The sequence below is a fragment of the Dunckerocampus dactyliophorus genome, chromosome 5, assembly GCF_027744805.1.
Source record: "Dunckerocampus dactyliophorus isolate RoL2022-P2 chromosome 5, RoL_Ddac_1.1, whole genome shotgun sequence".
NCBI lineage: Eukaryota > Metazoa > Chordata > Actinopteri > Syngnathiformes > Syngnathidae > Dunckerocampus > Dunckerocampus dactyliophorus.
In genome coordinates, this window is record NC_072823.1 from 7645914 (window position 1) to 7664838 (window position 18925).

The window sequence follows — 18925 nt, forward strand, 5'->3', positions numbered from 1 at the left end:
ATATGTAGCCAAGATGGCGACTGTTGAGGGTGGTAAGTGTCCGACACTGCGCACTGACATCCGTGCATCTTCTCATTGTGAACGCACTGCTGCACCCAAAAGACGTATGTATGCAAGTATGAAAGTATGAAAGTGCGCCAATTGAGACACAGCCCATTTCTGCCGTTTGTATCCATGCATACAAATATGATGCTTTCACTTCCTACTTATAGTATTTGCTCAGTGATGTACTACAGTATAAGTATTCATTGAGTCGTTCTGCAGCACTCCTCACTAATGATGTGCTGCAAAGACGTTGCTGCAAAGACTTTTATTTATCCTGTCAACTACCTGAAAGTGAGCCCTTCCTGGTAACCAGAAGCTGGATATTTTATGAGGTCTCACCACTGCACCAGGAATACCAGGACATAATTGGGCCGCGGTGTGATAGCATGGCTGTGTACAGTGGAGGTACACACTTGTTTAACTGTCCGTTCGAAGCTGGTCATGTCAACTACTAATTGAAGGTGCATTAATAAAAAGTAACATTTCAGTGGTTTTGGACACTTTATTATATCATTCATACGGTGCGGGACAAATGTCAATCATCAAGCTGAGGTCATTAGCCGCTGGGGTTGCCACGGGATGGAAAATTACCAGTAACTTTCCATCAGAATTTAGCTGAAGCATTTCGGAAAACCATTTGGTTTCCATCTGATTATTTTACAGTCCAGTAATTGTTACTAAATTACTATGTTACAGTAATTTTACAAGAATAAAGAGTCACATATCCAACCCTCACTAGGGTCACGGGGGTATGCTAGAGACTATCCTAGCTGATTTGGGGGGAGAAGGGGGGTATACCCTGGACTGGTCGCAAGCCAGTTTTAGGGCAGGCAATCATTCACACTCACATTCATACCTATGGACAATTTAGAGTTGCCAGTTAACTTCACATGCATGTTTTTGGAATGTGGGAGGAAACCCCAGTACCCGGAGAAAACCTACACACGCACAGGGAGAACATGCAAACTCCGCACAGAGATGCCCAAGTGGTAACGTGCGCCCTTTTAATAGCATTGAGTTGAAATAAAAATAAGTTATTTAGTCGTAAAATGAGAAAAAAACAAAATAAACTTGAAATTTTTAGAAAATTAGATTGGGGAAAAGGTACAAATGTGGGAATAAAGTCATAATATTATGGGAATAAAGTTATAATATTAAATATATTATAAATATATATAATATTAATATTAAAATATTTGAAAACAACAAAAATGGGGGGGGGGAAAGAGCGAAGTTGATTGTAATAATAGGCTTTTCACCATCACAAAGCTGAGATACATTTAAAAAAACATATATTCTTAGCACGTGTTGCTTTACAAAATATCGAAGTGGCAAAGTTGCATCCTTTCATTTTTCACTATGTGGCCCTCGCTAAGAAAACATTTGGACACTCCAAATCAATATGAAGCAAACACGGTTGTTTGGTCCGCACCATATCAGGAAAGAGGCAAAATGTCCATCATTGTTCCAAAGTCAAAGCTGATGTGTGTGAATATCGTGTTTTGCCTAAAACACAAGATAATAGGTCTGCTTTCATGGATGACTAGGGAAATAAAAAATATTCACGTGGTAGGCTGAAATCAGAGGATATTTAAGTTTTTTAATTAAAAAAACTATACCAAAATAGTTAACGATTAATTGGATAATCGATGAATCACATTCACAGCAGAAGTTATCAAGGCACTTCACTCATGGAGCAGGTCTAGAACCAAACTCCTCATATTTTTATTTTTTTTTTAAAGAAATGCCTGCTTGGGGGAGACACATCCAAGCACAGACTGACAGTCTGTCAGGAAGGCGAGCACAGGTCAGGAATGTCATGCAGGAAGTGGTCTAGATTTAGACTTCCTGTACGTTCCATAGCTCTTCTGGGCGGGGGCGCTGCAGGGCCTTGTGGCGCTTAAGGTGGTGACAACAGCACGAATAGGGCAACACTAGTTTTTGCTCCTTCCTAAACACGTACTGCTTTCATGTTTTCCCAATTCAAGTTCTTGTGCAAGATTGTTTTTGCAGGTCATTTGTTTCAATGTCCTTTGCCAAATGATTTTTATTCAAACTCCTTTAACGCTGAAGTGCTGTCTGGTGACAAGATTTGCAATTCTGTTTTTAAACAACCATAAGTCTTGAACGGTTTCTGAAAGTCCCCCAAGTGGAAGAGTTGAAGTACCTCGGGGTCTTGTTCACGAGTGAGGAAGTGCCAGACAGGCAACAGGGGATTGCTGCGGCGTCTGCAGTAATGCAAACTCTGCATCAGTCCGTTGTGGTAAAGAGCGACCTGAGCTGGAAGGCAAAGCTCTCAATTTACCGGTCTACGTTCCTACCCTCACCTATGGTCATGAGCTTTGGGTAGTGACCGAATGAACAAGATGATGGGTACAAGCGGCCAAAATGACTTTTCTTTGTAAGGTGGCTGGGCTCTCCCGTAGAGATAAGGTGAGAGGCTCTGTCATCCAGGAGAAACTCTGCTGCTCCTCCTCATTGAGAGGCGTCAGATGAAGTGGCCCCTGGCCTCTGGTCAGGATGCGTCCAGGACGCCTCCCTGGGGAGGTGTTCAGGGCACGTCTGAGAGGTCTTCCTCGGGGAAGACCCATGACAGGTTGGAGAGACTATGTCTCTCAACTTGCCTGGGAATGCGGGAATGCCTCGAGATCTGCTTGGAGGAGCTGGATGGAGCTGGGAGAGGGAAGTCTGGGCTTCCCTGCATAGGCTGCTTCCCCCGTGACCCGACCTTGGATAAGTGGAAGAAGATGGTTAGATGGTTTCACAGTGAAGTAACGAGCGGGATTCCCAGAAGAACATTGGCAGAATGAAACGGTATTGATTATTATATTATATTTTTGATTTCTTTGTTAAACAGTTGGCTGTGAAAATTGGTTGTTCTTTAACACTGTAAAATATTACATCTTAAGTCTGTTAAGATGGACATCCCTCAGTTATTTTGCTGTTGCTTGTGTTCCATGGTGTTCGTGAGCTTTTGTTTTCAGAGCTGTGTTGGGAGCTTTTGGACGTTGCTCTGTGGTTGGGCTACTGTACTTTATAAATCCAATCCATCATTGTTGTTTTTAAGTTTCGGCCTGCGGCACATTGTAAGAATATAATTGATAGAAAAGTAAAAAAGAAAGGAAAAATCTGCAGTAATTTTACAAGAATAAAGTCAAAATATTAAGATAAAGTTGTAATTGAATGAGAAAGAAGGTCACAATTTAATGAGATTAAACTGGTAATGATATATGATATATATATATATATATATATATATATATATATAGTGTATGTCAGTTCTTACATATCCAAATGTGTTGCTTTACAAAATATCGAAGCGGCAAAGTTGCATCTTTCATTTTTCACTATGTGGCCCTTGCTGGAAAAACGTTTGGACACCCCTGAGTGAGAGTGATATCAAAGTTTTGTTGTAGCAAAGCTCCCCATAGAGTCCTGCTCTCCACCATATGACATTCTTCTCTTCCCTCCTCTTAGTGCCCTCCCTTTCCTGCCAGCCTCTCAGTAGAGGATGTGCGGTGTAGTGTGAGAGAAAAGCTGTCAGTAGAATGGATATGCGCTTGCGTTCTTCTCGTCCTGCTCTCTTGTCTTCACTCCTCTGTTTGCGTCGCATCCCGGGCCACCTCTGTGCCGGCCCTGGGGGAAAAGAAGACTCGGACAGGCGGCCGGAATGTCATCAGAGGATCACAGGAGTGGTGATGGCAAAGCAGAAGGTAATGTTTGACAAACAACAATTGTGACTGACCAACACCCTTCTCTCTCCAGACACTTTGAAGATGCATCGGAATTGATGTGTTGGTCAACATGGCCATAAATTATACTGTATATGTTAAACATGAGGCTCTTATGTCAACCAGCTTTACTTGAAATATTATAATATACATTGTTAAGCAATATAATATGACAACAAATTCCAAGAATCCAGTCTCAAGTTTATTTAATTTGAGTTTTATTTTCTAATAGTTCCAGACAGATGACAACAGTAAGTTAAGGATACCTTTCATATACTGTAGAAGTGATTCTCAACTGGTGGGTCGCGACCCACATAGCTGTTTTCAGTGGGTTGCGGGTCTTTGTCTGGGGAAAAAAAATAATGCAATGACCCGATGTCCATGAATGCACCTCGCATTCTTGTCTGTGCTGTGCTTGCTATGCCGCCACGAGGCGCGTGTCATGCTTATGGGCGACTTTGTCAAGCGTCAGCCTTGAGCAGGAGGGGGAGGACATCGAGTACGGACTTTACATGCAGTCTGTGTGACGCATCCTGTAGCTGCAGATATCTGCTGGAGAAGAGCTCAAGCTGTGTTGCAAACAGTCGCTTTAAATATAAGATATTTGAGACGTTTGAGTTGAAAAATTTGCGTAAATTGGGTCACCGCTTGTCATTGAGGGGTGATGGTGGGTCCCGCAGCCCAACCAGTTGAGAACCACTGATGTAGAACGTCTCTGTACAGCGTTCTTTCATGAACTAAACTAAATAGCAACACAGCACATGTTGACATAAACGGACCCATTGTTCATAGAAAGGAGCCCTTTGGCTCTCACATTTACGTCCACAAAAGTGGTTGACCATGTATGTTGCCTCACAGTATAGGCAAACGTAATAAGAACACGGTGAACCAGGAACTGATGGGTTGTTCAGCATATACGGGACCAACTTAAACGGGTTCCACTGTGTTGACGTTCATACATTGATTGTTTTTCTTCCACCCCCACATGTTGCTAACAATAGCACAAGATGAGCCAAAGCTAGAATGTACAGTAAGTAAATATTTGACTTCATGCATTCAAGTGTCTCACCATGTGTCATCAGTCTGCCATCTCCCCCACTGAGTACTATTGTTTCACACACATACTTGTAGCTTTTTGTGTAGTATCACACAGAATTGCACAAAGACAAGCCTGCTCTGTGCCAGGATGGACTGAAAGCACATTTGTGTCTGTTGAATCACGGAGCCGTTTATTCAATTTAGAACGCTGGCTGTCTTGCTGACTCAGCGTTCAATTTGTCCCGCTAATAGCCAGCCGACTGCTGCTGACTGCTTTTAAAGCTGCACAAAACCAAACAAAAAATCAGTCATTTCTAAATGACGACGATTCTTAAGGAGCTGCATCGCAAAAAAACCCTGCCGTTTTACTCAAAGACTGCACTGTCGTCGGCATGGCGAGCCAGCCAGGGCGAGTTGGCTCCACTGCCCTGACCCTACTCACTGACCGCCAACGCCACTGGCAACTATCATTCATCGGGGTCTGTGTAGGCTCTCAGTCGTACAGGAGTTGTCCATCGAGGGAAAGGCTTCTTGAGACGTCATCTGTACTTCTGTGAAGAAGGTGTCGGACGTTTCACTCCTCATCCGAAGAGCTTCGTCAGCGAACTAACAAGTGCAAATTTCCAATAATTGGCAGATGTGGTCAGCACTAAGTTTTGTTCTCCGATGCAGAGTTGAGTCCTCGAGCAGTCTCTTCCTCACCACCGAGACTGCTGCTGAGGTGGGGACCAATACCTGCTTTTTGAATCAAACCATCCACTACAACATAAACTAGGGGTTATTTGGACCCTCCAACATAGAGTGGAACAAATACCAACTAGTGCTGAGGGAAAGAAAAAGGAGACACAACATGTCCAGAGAGCGCTCTCAACCTGTGGGTACCCACGGTGGGCCTTTAACAAATGTCAAAAGAAGAGAGTAGGGAAAGAAACCCAAAAGCCCACAGAAGCAAAAAGGAGAGGAGTGGTAGTCCCTTATGTAGCGGGGGTCTCCAAAAAACTCCAGAGGATCTTATGGCAACACAAAATTCCTACCTATTTCAAACCAGTAAATACCCTGAGACAAAAATTAGTGCATCCTAAAGACAAGGCTCCAAACCAAAAACAGAGCAATGTGGTCTATTCCATCCACTGTAAAGATGAGGAATGCAAAGAGCACTACATTGGGGAAACTAAGCAAATGCTCCAAAAAAGGCTTTATCAACATCGCAGGGACAATTCTAGTGGGCCTCAATCAGCAGTACATCTACACCTTAAAGCCACCAATCACTCTTTTCAGGACAGCGAAGTAAAGATTTTGGCCAAAGAAAACAGATGGTTTGAAAGAGGAGTAAAGGAAGCTATTTTTGTCAAACAACAGAACCCATCATTGAATCGGAATGGTGGTTTGAGGTTTAATTTGGACCCTGTGTTCAGCAGGTTACTGAGACCAAAACCCACAGCTCTTAGTCTTGCAAATGAGGTGGAGCCAGGGCCGAGCCAGAACAATAGATGCTAACGAGCCAGTATCAGAGTTGTTCATACCCAACTCAGGGAGCGACACTTCCCTTTTATCGGAGATGCTAATGGCAGGAGAGGATTAGACCACCACTCCTCCCAGTCTTAGTGTAAGGAACCAATAGGAGGAGGGTGTTGGCACACCAATTCCGCCCACTCTTACTGTATTTAAGGCCTAGGCTACCAGTACTTGTTAGTTCGCTGACGACTCTCTTCGGATGAGGAGCGAAACGTCCGACACCTTCTTCACAGAAGTACAGATGACGTCTCAAGAAGCCTTTCCCTCGATATCATTCATCATCTTGCGGGAGGAGCAATTGCATGATGTTTTTTTTTTACTTGACTTCTTGTGACTTGTTATTATGCATGAATTTGTGCATGAATGTATTTTCAAGTGTTTAATAAGTCAAAAGTCCTTCTGGAACCTCCGATGAAGAACGACAGAAAGACGATTTGGAAGTAAATAAATAATACATTTTTTACTAATGTTTTTATTAAGTAATTTTTTAAAAATTGTAATTTTAGTAAGTGGTTAGGGTGAGGGGTTAGAATTAGAGTAAAGTCAATTCGAGTTTGTGATTAGAATTAGTGTTTAAGGTTAAATTAGGGTCAAATGGATTTGGGTTAAGGTTTACAGTTAGGGTTACAGATTATGGGTTAGGGTAAAGTGGATTAAGGTTAAGAGATTAGGATTATAGGGATTAGGGTTAGGTTAAGGGTTACAGTTTAGTGTAAGGGGTTATGGTTTAGGGAAAGGATGACTAGGGTTAGGGTTTAGAGTTAGGTGTGGGGTTTTAAGGAAGTCCTATAAGTGTTGACTATTTTACTACGTCAGATTGTCTACTGTAAAAAAACAGTTGTGGCATCCATGGACTTTTGTGCAGTGCTCTCCACTGATGCTGTCTGAGATGAAAAATGAAAGATTTTGAGTGAATGCCTCCAAAAGACCGACTCAAGTCCTTTTGCACAGATGACACAATGGTAGCAACGGAGGTGTGGCCAGAGGCAGAGCGGGCCGAGTCTCTGGCTCGCGGTGCAGCCTTGAAGTGGGCTTCAGGGGTTTTCTGTCGACCTGAACATCTGGAGCAACTGGGCCAGTATCGGAAGAGAGAGAGTCAGAGGACCACCTCCATACATTCCAGACTGAAGGTGACAGCACTGTAACACAAAAGTGTTTGCGTGACCTCCCTTTACCAATCATTTTCTGCAGTCCATGGTCCAGTCCTATTTGGAAGAGGTGAGCTGGTGCATGGAACAGCTCCGAGAAGCCCAGGATGAGTTGAGGGAAGTATCCCAGGCTTTAAAGAAGGCCAGACTGGAGTATAGCCAAAATGAAGATGGGGTGAAAAATCTGGAGAGGCTGAGAGAAGTGTCAGTCGACCATGGTCAGCTCCTTGCTGCCGTGAGCAACCTGCCAAGACTTTACTCAGGTGAGATACACACAAATCCTAATGAGAGTGACCTGCAATTTGCAGGCGTACAGCAGCTCAGTGTGCCCTGACGGTGGAATGGTGCAGGCTGGCTGGGTTCCATTCTTTCAGCTTCAGTTAGTGCCATTGTGATGCGTGGTATCTTTAAATGACCCGCTTTCTGTTGGCTCTCTCCAGTGCGCAGCATGGTTGTGGAAACTGAGGGTCTGGTGGAGTCCCAGCGGCTGCTAGAGGCCCACGCCCATCTGATGGACCTGGAGCGCTGGCAGGACGACATCCTCTGGCAGCTCAACGGAGCGGCCGGGATGGCAGGAAGTGAGCTCAGTTCTGATGACCAGGAGCTGGTGACCAAGTACTTCTCTGATGTCACCAAGCTGGGCGAGACATTAGGTGAGGAAAGCGGCACATCAAACTAACATCAAACATCAAAGTCAAATTTAGAATTCATTTAAATTGGGTTGCGTGAGGAAGGGCGTCCGGCGTAAAAACTATGCCAAATCCAACATGTCATTGACTCGCTGTGGCGACGCCACGGGAAAAAGCCGAAAGACAAATAAACAATTGAGAACAGTATTTACTGAAGAGTTACCTGCTAGCATGAGCAGGCGCATAACACAGCACAAACAAGCTGACTCTTCAGGTCAAGACTCAGCTGTGTACTTGCACCTCAAAGAGAAACTGCACTCGTTTGAGGACAAAAATGTCCTGGACAGAGACGTCTTGGACAGAGAAGACAGATGGTTTAAAATAGGCGTGAGGGAAGCCATCTGTGAACAGAGGGGGAGGTCTGTGATATCATCTCTCCCCAGATACAAAGCTGTCTTGTCATCCCTTCCTAAAAGATTCAATCAATTAGCCTCTTAACAAATAAACAAGCCTTTACACGGCTGCCTAGAGGATGCTAACTTTCAAACGTGCCGCAAGCATTCTATGCCGCTCACTTCCTGCTCTGAGCATGTCAGCCACACTCCACATAACACACACACACACTAGTCATGTTTGTTTTCAGCTAACGATAGTGGTTTGGCAAAGTTTAACTACTAATTTTAGCTATCATTGAATGTATAACCTATCATAACAGCTGGAATGTAAATTCTCTTGAGACTGCTTTTATATATGTGCACGCGCTACAGGCATGTGCGTGTGTCCGAGACAGCCTTGAACACCAGACCTCTTATTCCGCCTGAATATGTCGACAACCGTTTATGTTGACTTTCAATGCAACAATACCATTCCTGGGGATTTTGGCTCGGAGGTAAATGGCATCCGTTGTGTGTCGTCTTATTTTCTTGCATGTGTTGCAAATTGTTGAGGAATTCTTTTGCGTCTGTCCCTGCAGGTAAGGAGCTGTGGGCGGTGGTGAGCAGTGCCCTGGGTTTGGCTCGCCAAAACCCTACACCGTTTGTGTCAGCGGTGAGGATTGTAGAGCGCGAAGAGGCCATGGACACAGCTCTGCTGGAGCGGGTTTTGTCCAGGCCCTTGCCCCCAGGACGACCTCGCTGCTGGAGAGCACGCTTCTTCCAGGTCCAGCTTCTAACATGTTTCTGTCTTGAAGTGTTTTTCCCTTTAGACAGCTCGGTGTCATTCGTTGCTTTCAACTGTGTTAGGTGCTCGAAGAGGCAGTGTCCGCACGCTTTCGTAGCGTCTCTTACTTTCACACACGGGGTCCGGGTTTGGCAGGACACCTGTCTGCGCTGCAGCACGCTATCATGACAGATCTGGCCACGGTACGCCACCTGCTGGAGCACTGTGTCCCTCCACATTACCGCCTAACCAGAGCTTACCTGAGGGCCAGCCACCAGTGTTTACATGCTCACCTGACACAGGTGAGGTATCAACACTGAGAGCAAGTGCACTCCAACAACAGCAATTCCTGTTTGAAAGATTTAAAGATTGTTTTATTTTCAAGCTCGTGACACATGTCTGTTGTTTTTGTGGTGTAGGTCAGCAGTTGGGACCTGGAGAGTGGTGAGATCTTTGCTGTGCTCAACTGGGTGCTACACGTCTACAACAGGTAATGTCCACGACCACCGCAGTCTGCAAAAATGTCAATCACTGTGGTCTTTGCCTAGAAATGACACTGCAGTTCTCTGTGATGACTCTTTCACACATGCACACCATGTCAGGGGCAAGTGCTCACGTTTTAAAGAAATCACAGTTCTTTTATGGGCTTGCAAGCATTCTATTCTATTTGAGTTATTATTATTATTACGTCTTATTTTACTGCAACTAATGCGGGACAAACCGTGCAAAGAGGTGAATGAGGTTCATTTGGTCTATCATTCATATATTCCAAGCAGTTCTTCTTTACAGACCAGAGTTGGCTAGTTTTTAATACCTGGCAGTTTTGACTGCTCACTTTATGTGACCGCTCTGAAAAGGACTGCAAGTGAGCAGTCGAAACTGTCAGGTATGAAAAAGTAGCCAACACTGGTCTGTGAAAAAGAACTGTTTAGAATGGTCCACCCGAAACCCTAACCCACTAACTCTAGCCCTAACATTGCTGAAAATGCTTACTTGATTAGGAATCTACGCGTCAGGCCATACAGTGCATATAACATGCTAGCAACCTGCAAGGATACAACGCTGGGCCAGAGGTCGCCATCAGGCAGGCTTATTCAAAATTTCCGCAGAATTTGTTTCCGTTATTATTACCATTACAGTGGTCCCACTTATGTCAATGACCCATCTAAAGCCTAGGTCACAACCAGACGTACAAGTTTTTGGCCATGCGATTTTTGGCATTGCCCAAATTGCTGCATTTTTTGTTATTCTTTCATGGAGAACGTAGTTGTGGTGACTATGAAGGAGTAAGCTCCCGACACGCATGGTGCAAAATATCTGAACGTGCCGTTGCCGCACTAATAACGTATGTGGGGTGCATGTGTGGCGCACGACACACATAGGAGTCCGCAAGTGCGACTTTATTTACATTTATTTTTATATTTTTTTACACTTCAAGTCATTTTTATATATGTTTGTTTATTTATTAATTGATTTATTACTTAATTTTATTTATTTTATTTATATTTTATTTTTTCTACTTTTAAGTGAAACCAAGCAAATGTATGTTTTTTAAAATTGCCTTCTCAAATCATCTTTTGAAACATGAATGAATCAATTTCACTTAAAAATGAGTCAGACATGAGTTGTATAAGACATATTTTAATGTCATTTTTGACTTGTTGTCTGCGACCCACTCAGAATGGATTTGCGCCCCACTTTTGTGTCCCAACCCACCATTTAAGAACCACTGCTTTCCAATCTTACCCAAAGTAGACTTTAGGATGCAAACTTAACGGTTAATTGAGAGCTTTGCCTTCCAACGTAGCTCCCACATGACATCCTCAGACCTGAGAAGCATCAGCATAAATGCAGTCCTGAACCCATCTTTGACAGGCAGCCACTCAGCCTCTTTTTCATCTTGTCAAAGAGAAACACTGAGGGTCTGACAGTCTCTTTTTGGCAGCCCTGAAATGATGGGTCATCCAGATCTGCTGCACGAGTTGAAGGGTGGAGAGATGGGACCTCTGATCTCTGCTGAGGGACTGGAGCAACTTCAGAACAAATATGTGCAGAGTGTCCGGGCGAGTATACAACTTAAACTTAAAACTGCACTTTTTTCTGAATTTTGCCCATCAGCCACAATCCTTATCTAAGACATGAACACACATGTCTTTGTTTTCTCTGTACATACTATAAAAACATGAAAAGAGACAGCTAAGAATGAACGTAATGGGACACACCTATTACGCCTATAACGCCTTCTGAAAAAAATCCAAAAAGTGCCAACAGCACTCCATTTACATAATGTGACCTGCATATTAACAGGGCTACAGCGACATTGTTATTATTATTGTTCATTAACTACGTTAATGGCGTAGTGACACCTCGCCACACCACACCGGCTAGCTAGGAGCTCGCTAGCAACTAGCTTCACCACACATTCACTCACAATGCGTCAGTGCCAGGCTCACAACGCATCAGGCCAGCACCGAAAACTAACACTACATATTGGAGCTGCTGCTGTGTTTTTATTTTTGAGTTTGGAAAAGTTCATGCTAGGTGTAGCGTTTATTTCTACGTTGCTATGTGACATCAATGGGCCCAGAAAGGATGTTCCCGTAATGCTTTAAATGACCAAAGCATGGCAAAAATACTGTAAGTATGACATGTTATCATGAATGTACACATAACTGCATGGTCTCAGCATGTATATAAAACCATAAAACGTTGTTTAGGTGTTTTAATAGCAGTCTTTGTAGGTGGAATAGGTGTGTCCCATTGCGTGCATTAATGAGCAGCCTCTTTTTATCTGTTTTTTTATCTTTAGAACGCACAGAAAAGAGAAAGACGTGTGTATATGTCACGCATAACGATTGTGGATAATGGACAAAATTCCCCAAAAAGTGCAGTTTTCTTGTAAGATTATTTCATCAACAGTTGGAGTTGCATGAAACACTTACATCTACTTATTTTACCATAGAAAAGTGTGTCCGAATGGATGCAGAAGGCTCTACAGGTGGAACTGCAAGACTGGCAAAGAGACCAGGAGCCCGATACGGACCATGAGGGTTTCTACCAAACCAGCCTCCCAACCATAATCATTCAGGTGAGAAGCTGTTACTTGGAGCTGGACCACCAAGCACAAGCCACGTGCATGCAAAATCTCCAAAACCCATTTTCAAAGACTAGACAGTACAGCATCTAGGGCTGCCCAAAAAAAGTGAAAAAAACCTTGATTCACGCTAACATTGATCTGATATCAGCACGAATCATACATACATTTATGACGAATTTTGGAGTGTGGAATGTTACAAAAGGCTTGATCAAGTGAGGTTACTCAAATCAATCAATAGTCAGCAACAGAAAAACGCGATCACGCGAGATTAAAACGTGACGATATTTCTTGCTTTCCCAGTCTCTCGGAAAGCTGTCTCCCAGGAAGAGCAAGAGGTCTATCAGACTGTGAACTACAGTATGGCATCACTACTGCGACTGATAACACACGCAATATGGAAGTGGCAGTGCGTGGATTGGAAGCGCACATTAACTGCTTTACACACTCTATAAACCTTGCAATAAAACCTACCTCAGTGTTTCCAGCGTCACTCGCTCACGACGTGTAGCTGTTTTTTTCCGTCAGCTGCCGCAATGTTAAAGTCCAAGCAGAAGCTGTAGTCATTCAGCATATTTCAGCAAACTTACTTTGTCAGATCAAAACATGAGTACGATCACTAGGTCTTCTATCAAAACATGTCACATGAGCATCTATTTCACTACTTCCTGGTGCCTATGAGCATCATGGGAACTGTAGTTCTTTTAGCATAAGCATTAGTCTTGTCTCATGAGATGAGCGTATCATGACGCCTCTATTAGCCAGTGACTTTTTGCCTGTCCCGTGGGAGTTTCACGTAGGCTCTATCCAGCGGCTGCTGGATAGACGTGCTAGGGTGGAGAATTGACTGTTTGTATCGGAGTGCCAATATCAACGATTTTAGTTTACAGGTGTCAAACTCTCGGCCCCCCATATTATTTAATTTGGCCTGCGAAAGCCTGGAAATAATGCACGTTAAAAAGGCACTTATTTGTAAAACTATTATATTTTATTATTTTAACATTATTTCTTTAAAAATTGTAAATGTTAAAATTATATAAATTATATAATATTATAAAAAATTACATAGATTTAAATTTTAGTGAAAATGGTAATAATGAAATCTGTCCTAAGATCATGAGGCGATTATACATGAATATTCACAGCACATTCTTCACAGCTACAGGTGGCCCTCTGAGGGTAACCAAAACGGTGATGTGGCTCACAGTGAAAACCGTTTTTTATGCCCATGTTTTAGATGTAGGCTGATATAATCGGATACTTTAATTATATCGGCCCAATATCAATATTGGATCGGGACACCCCTACTCCCAACACTGCTTCTTCCACAGCTATCACCTTTCGGAGACAGTAATGGGGGTTGTGCAGTGGCAGTGAATGATGTTGCTATTCCTGGAATCTGTGATAGATGCTGGAGGAAAACGCCCGTGTGGCCCTAATCATTGGAGAATCCCTCAGAGACCAAACCATACAAATGGGTCTGTACGAGATGGAGAACCTCCTCAACAGGTATTGTATGTCTGTAGCATTCATTTAATCCCAGTAGCTGTACACCAGTGTCTGCTGTTTACTCACCTCTGCATACTTTGCGCCTTCAGGTTTCGAGAAGCGCTGGTGGAATTTGGAAAGAAGCATTGCAGTGATCCAAGCAATAGTAAAAACAATTTTTACCTCCACTACCTGCTGGCCTCTATCAGCAACTGCATCATCCTCAAGTAAGAATCAGTCAGCATCACTGGGCTCTGATGGTGATTTAAAAAAAAAAAAAAAAAGCATTCAAACCCATTCAAACCTCGGTTTTCGTACGTCTAAAATTGTCAGTAAAACACTGCCTCAGTTTTTGTACAATATTGCACGGTACAAATGCCTCTCATTGCATCGCCCCTTTCAGTGTGCAAGGAATTGTGGGGAGTTTCATTTCATGTTTGTATTTAATCTTTTTATTACTATATTTTATTGTTTTTACTGTCCTTCATGTGCTGCTTCTCTACGGCAACGCAAAGATGGCATCTTAAGCGGCATGCAAAACTGCATTTTTCATCTTAATTATCCAAATTGTGGATAAAATAAGTCGGCAAGATGTACGTTGGTAATTTCAACACAATCCAAGTTACAAAAGGCATAAAAATATATTTTTTGTTTCGAAAAAATACCAAACCGTCACACTGAAGTATTGAATCAAACCAAACTCTTGTCATTGTCTTGTCCGCTTGTCATTCTTTGCTCTTTTCACAACACTTGGGGAAACTTCATATTTGATGCAGAAAGTCTACAGAGAGCCTGCAGCAGCAGCAGTCTTCCCAAGAAATGGGTCAGTTCTCTCGGACTCCTTCCAACCCACTGGCGGCTCTGGACCGGGCGGTCAGGCGAGCTTGTCGAATGGTGATGGATCAGCTCCTGCAGGACCTGAAGCCTTTCCTCACAGGCATCGTGACGCGACACTGGTTGGTCCAGGGAGATCCCACTCCCAAACTCTGCCGCATCCTGGAGCATCATCTGGAGCTTTACAGCCGTGTCCAAGCGCCCTGCAGACAGGTTGCGTGTTCACTCCAGTTATGCGTCTACACTCTGCTTTTTATATACACTCGCCCAGAAGAAATCAGAGAACCTGATCATATTTATTTATCTGTAAAAAACACTGTATGAGTTGCTGGCATCGTTCAACCACAAACAAAGAAAACATTTTCTGAGTACGGTAGTCCCCGCTGCCTCTCCTGCCCCAACCCAGGGGGACCCTGCCTCAATATTTGAGAAGCACTGGCATACAGTAATGTGCGTACTATGTCACACCAGCTTGCTGTGTGTCTTCCAGCGTCTTGAGGAGGAGGCCCAGTGGTTGATGGTGGTGGAATATGTCAAAGCACTGATGCAGAAGAGGCTGCTGTGTCGCAGTGCCGAGGAGAGGAGGAAGTTCGCTCAGCAGATAGTGAAGGACGACCAGCAGTTCAGACACATTTTCCATGGCCTGGTCAGTGCAATCACCATCATGATTCAGCAAATTTTACCTTATTTAAGGATGTGGCACAAGATGGATATTTGCAATCTCCTCTTCTTTATTCTGTGTCGTAGTGGGGTGGACACTGGGGATGGGTACTGAAACTCTGTTCAAGACTGTCACAGGTGCCGAATAACCAAGTAGTTGACAGTGCCGCATTTGGGAGCTAAATGAATGCAGCCTCGGCCACCTGCAAAAAGCGCTTGAGGGTGATATTGTGCAAGGAACGTTTTGTTGTTCTCAATAGAGGACGTACAGAGGCTGATGTTCTTTTTAAACTTTATTGGTACGATAACACGCTAACAGCAGTGCTCAGTTCCAACACAGCACTTGTTTCGCCATAGCGCTGCCCACAACAGCAAAACAACGCTTCCTTATTTTTAACCAATCCTGGTCATGGCGAGCGAGGTGCATTCACAAACAGCGAAATTCTGGACATCACAGGCAGAAACACAAGCAGGTCAGTTTTTTGCAATTGCAATTCTGACAGTTTGCTGTGAATTGTGTTTCAAATTGTCAAATGTATTACAGGAATCCCTCATTTGTCGCGGTTAATTGGTTCCAGATGCGACCGTGACAAGTGAACTTCCGTGAAGAAGGATTCCTTATTTATGACGCAAATATTTTTGTAGTTAGACCATAGAAAACCTGTTTACGACCTTTTAAATACAGTTTTTAACATTATTAGAGCCCTCTACAATAACGCCGCTATAGTGATACCACTGAATGACGTCCTGGTGGCAAAGGCAAAAAAACTTTCTGTTTTTGAACATTAGTTATGGGACAAAAAAGTCGACCCCAAAGAATTTCTCCTGGGCAAAGCAGGTTGTCCTGTGAAGACACCAGCTGATCTTGGACCTGAATTTGGGTCCTTACTGATGCTGACTGCAGCCATGTGCTGGTGGTCCCAGAAGGTAACACCCATGAAAACCAGGGGTGTTAAGATTATGTTCAGGAGTGTCCATGCTCCAGCAAGGCAGGGTCATAGCGCCTATTGCAATGATGTCATAGTTAAGGTTTTCAACTGTTTCTCCCCCTTGGACAAACAAGTAGGCCTCAGTTTGAGGTGTGGCGCTTATTTGAACCCAAATTGAGGAAAGGTGGTATTCATCTACAATGTGGATTATGCTGAGTTATGTATTGCTCCCATCAGGAGACTGACGTTTGATGGTATATCTTTAAAGGAAAGTGACGGCTTCGTACCTGAAGTGAACCCTTTGGCTCTTCTCCCAGTCTTGGCTGACTTCATCCGCCTCAAAGACCCCAGCATGCTCCCTCTAGTGGTGTCTGGAATTGCAGCACAATACCCCGACATCAGGTCAGCACAACCTGCTTTCAGTCAGCTGTGATTGCGCAATAATTTAGATGTCTTTCTAAGTGAATGATCGTAGAAAAACCAAGACTGTATGGTTGTAAGTAAAAATACAGGGTCAGTATTGCCAGTACTGATACTGATACTGCTTGAAATTTTTTCTCATTTTGTCTCTGGTGACTCTCCAGTGAAGAGCATGTGTCTGTGCTGCTGGACATACGTGGCGACATCTCCAGGGACATCAGAGGCTCAGTACTAGACCTGCTGGAGCAGAGTGCCCCCCCTCTTCCAGCTGGATACCGCCCTATCTTCACGGACATACTGGTGCCTCCTTCAGCCATGGCCTTCTGCTTGCCCACTGCCAAGTGTGCATGAAATTCAGTCCTCTGAAATTGCACGTTGGTGTGTTGAAAAGATGACACATGAACGTCAGCATTTTCACCTCATTCCTCTTTTCTATGAAACAAAATATTGACTTTGATATTGTCTCAGGGGTTTGTGCATGACGTACAGTGGGTACCCGGGAAACATTTGCAGCCTGCTCATTTTTTAATAGCCCGGCAGCATATTCTATAAATGCATAAAAATAAAAATACATACAAAATGGGGAGCAAAAAATGCAAGGAGAAAATTTGAAATATTGATTGTAATTCCACAAAGCTGACATGCAGGTGGTATTTTTCTTTAAATATATCTAATTTATTGGATTGTTTTTTTGTTTTGTTTTGTTTTTTTTGTTTTTTTTACAGAAATTAAAATTACCAAAGTGGATGCTACAGAATGAAAAACATTTGAGATTAGTGTTTCAGTGAAGGCCATCTTGGTCACACATTGTCCCAGCACAGTGTCCGTGTTCACAGACATGTGCCAGTGTAAAAAAATTAGGGCTGTCAAAGTTAATGCGTTAATGCCATTTTCCTTTAACGGCACAATTTTTTTCTGACGCGCCATTAATGTGCGCACATCCTGTTTGAGCCTCTGCCCACACCGTAGTTTGAGGAAATACAGCAGTGGATGTATATTGACAAATATTGAGGAAAAGAGTATTTTGAATGGTAAGTTTAGCTTCAAAGCCCTGGCAGATGGCTCTCGCAACAAGACCAAAAGTATTAGTATTTACTTTAAGTTGAGTCGTCACGTAGTACGTACGTCGACTGCTAGAGAGGAGTGAGAAGGTGGAACACAGCCGGTGTTTTTATTGTCATTTATACAGTGGTACCTTGGCATACGAGTGTCCCACCTAACGGATGTTATTTTAGATGCGAGCAGTCTCTTGGCTGATTTTTTGCTTTGAACTGTGAGCTAAAATTTCGGTTACGAGCTGTTATTTACCGGCAGGCATATCCGAGGACAGCTATTTGGGGGCTTGCGTCAATGGGCCCATGACTGAAGACGACAATGGCTGTAAATAGCATTAGCAGGGCACTAGCTAGTCACCGGGAAAGATTTTCGACACATCAGCAAAACATACGTACATTATAGTGATCTAATTTATTTTATTTATTATGTATTGTGTGAAACTATGACAGGAACAACATCACATTAAAAGCACAAAATAATAAAAATACAGACCCACCATCCACCAGTACGAGCCTGGAGTCTATTTTTCAGAGAGGTGTGCCGCACAAATATGCACATTAGCGCTCCATAAGGTCATGAAATCTTACCTTTATGCATTTGGGACCAAGTATGAAGTGAAAGAAAAAGGTGGAAAGTACAGTACAGTACAGTATAGTAGTCTGTCAGTGAAGCGTGGGAGAAAGTTAGAAGGTGCTTTGAAGGACCGTTGAACAAAGTGGGACAATCATTAAACTTGCAAAAACTGGGATTTCTAATTGTATATTATTTACAGACAAAAGTTGATGTAGTTATTTACAAATAATTTAAATTTTAAGTGTTTTTTTGTTTCTTTTCTTATCATTGCATCTGAACATTTCCTGCAGCCAGGTGGTTGGGGACTCTTGCCTTACAGCATGCTTGGGGATATGGTGTGCTCTTTTACACATTTGAAAATACTCTACTGTACTGTTAAGAATGACACTTTTATAGAATTGACTTCTTTATTTTATAATGCAAGGTTAATGTCCACATCAATAAATGTAACCGTTGAATTAACCTAAAACGCATATTTTTGGAACGTGGGAGGAGGCCATTTACCAGGGAAAACATACAAACTCCACACAGAGATGCCCAAACTGAGATTTGAACCTAGATCTTCCTGTGTGATCAACATGCTAATCACTAGGCAAAAAATTATACA

The 18925-nt window shown here is 43.1% G+C and overlaps 1 protein-coding gene across 3 annotated transcripts; it reads left to right on the forward strand.

The window, feature by feature from the left end:
• Nucleotides 1-673: 673 nt before the first annotated feature.
• exoc3l1 (exocyst complex component 3-like 1) lies at nucleotides 674-18902 on the forward strand. Of its 3 annotated transcripts, XM_054777008.1 has the most exons (16): nucleotides 674-3758; nucleotides 4778-4806; nucleotides 7281-7459; nucleotides 7521-7740; nucleotides 7918-8130; nucleotides 9080-9264; nucleotides 9348-9566; nucleotides 9684-9754; nucleotides 11210-11327; nucleotides 12227-12352; nucleotides 13767-13867; nucleotides 13957-14073; nucleotides 14623-14893; nucleotides 15171-15326; nucleotides 16538-16671; nucleotides 16854-18902. In XM_054777008.1, exons 2-16 carry the CDS (start codon nucleotides 4800-4802, stop codon nucleotides 17038-17040), a joined length of 2304 nt encoding a protein of 767 aa, XP_054632983.1. In that variant the 5' UTR covers nucleotides 674-3758; nucleotides 4778-4799; the 3' UTR covers nucleotides 17041-18902. The 3 variants fall into 3 exon arrangements, with proteins under 3 accessions (XP_054632983.1, XP_054632982.1, XP_054632984.1); XM_054777007.1 differs by lacking the exon at nucleotides 4778-4806; XM_054777009.1 differs by lacking the exon at nucleotides 4778-4806 and having other exon boundaries at nucleotides 9348-9467.
• The last annotated feature ends 23 nt before the right edge of the window (nucleotides 18903-18925 follow it).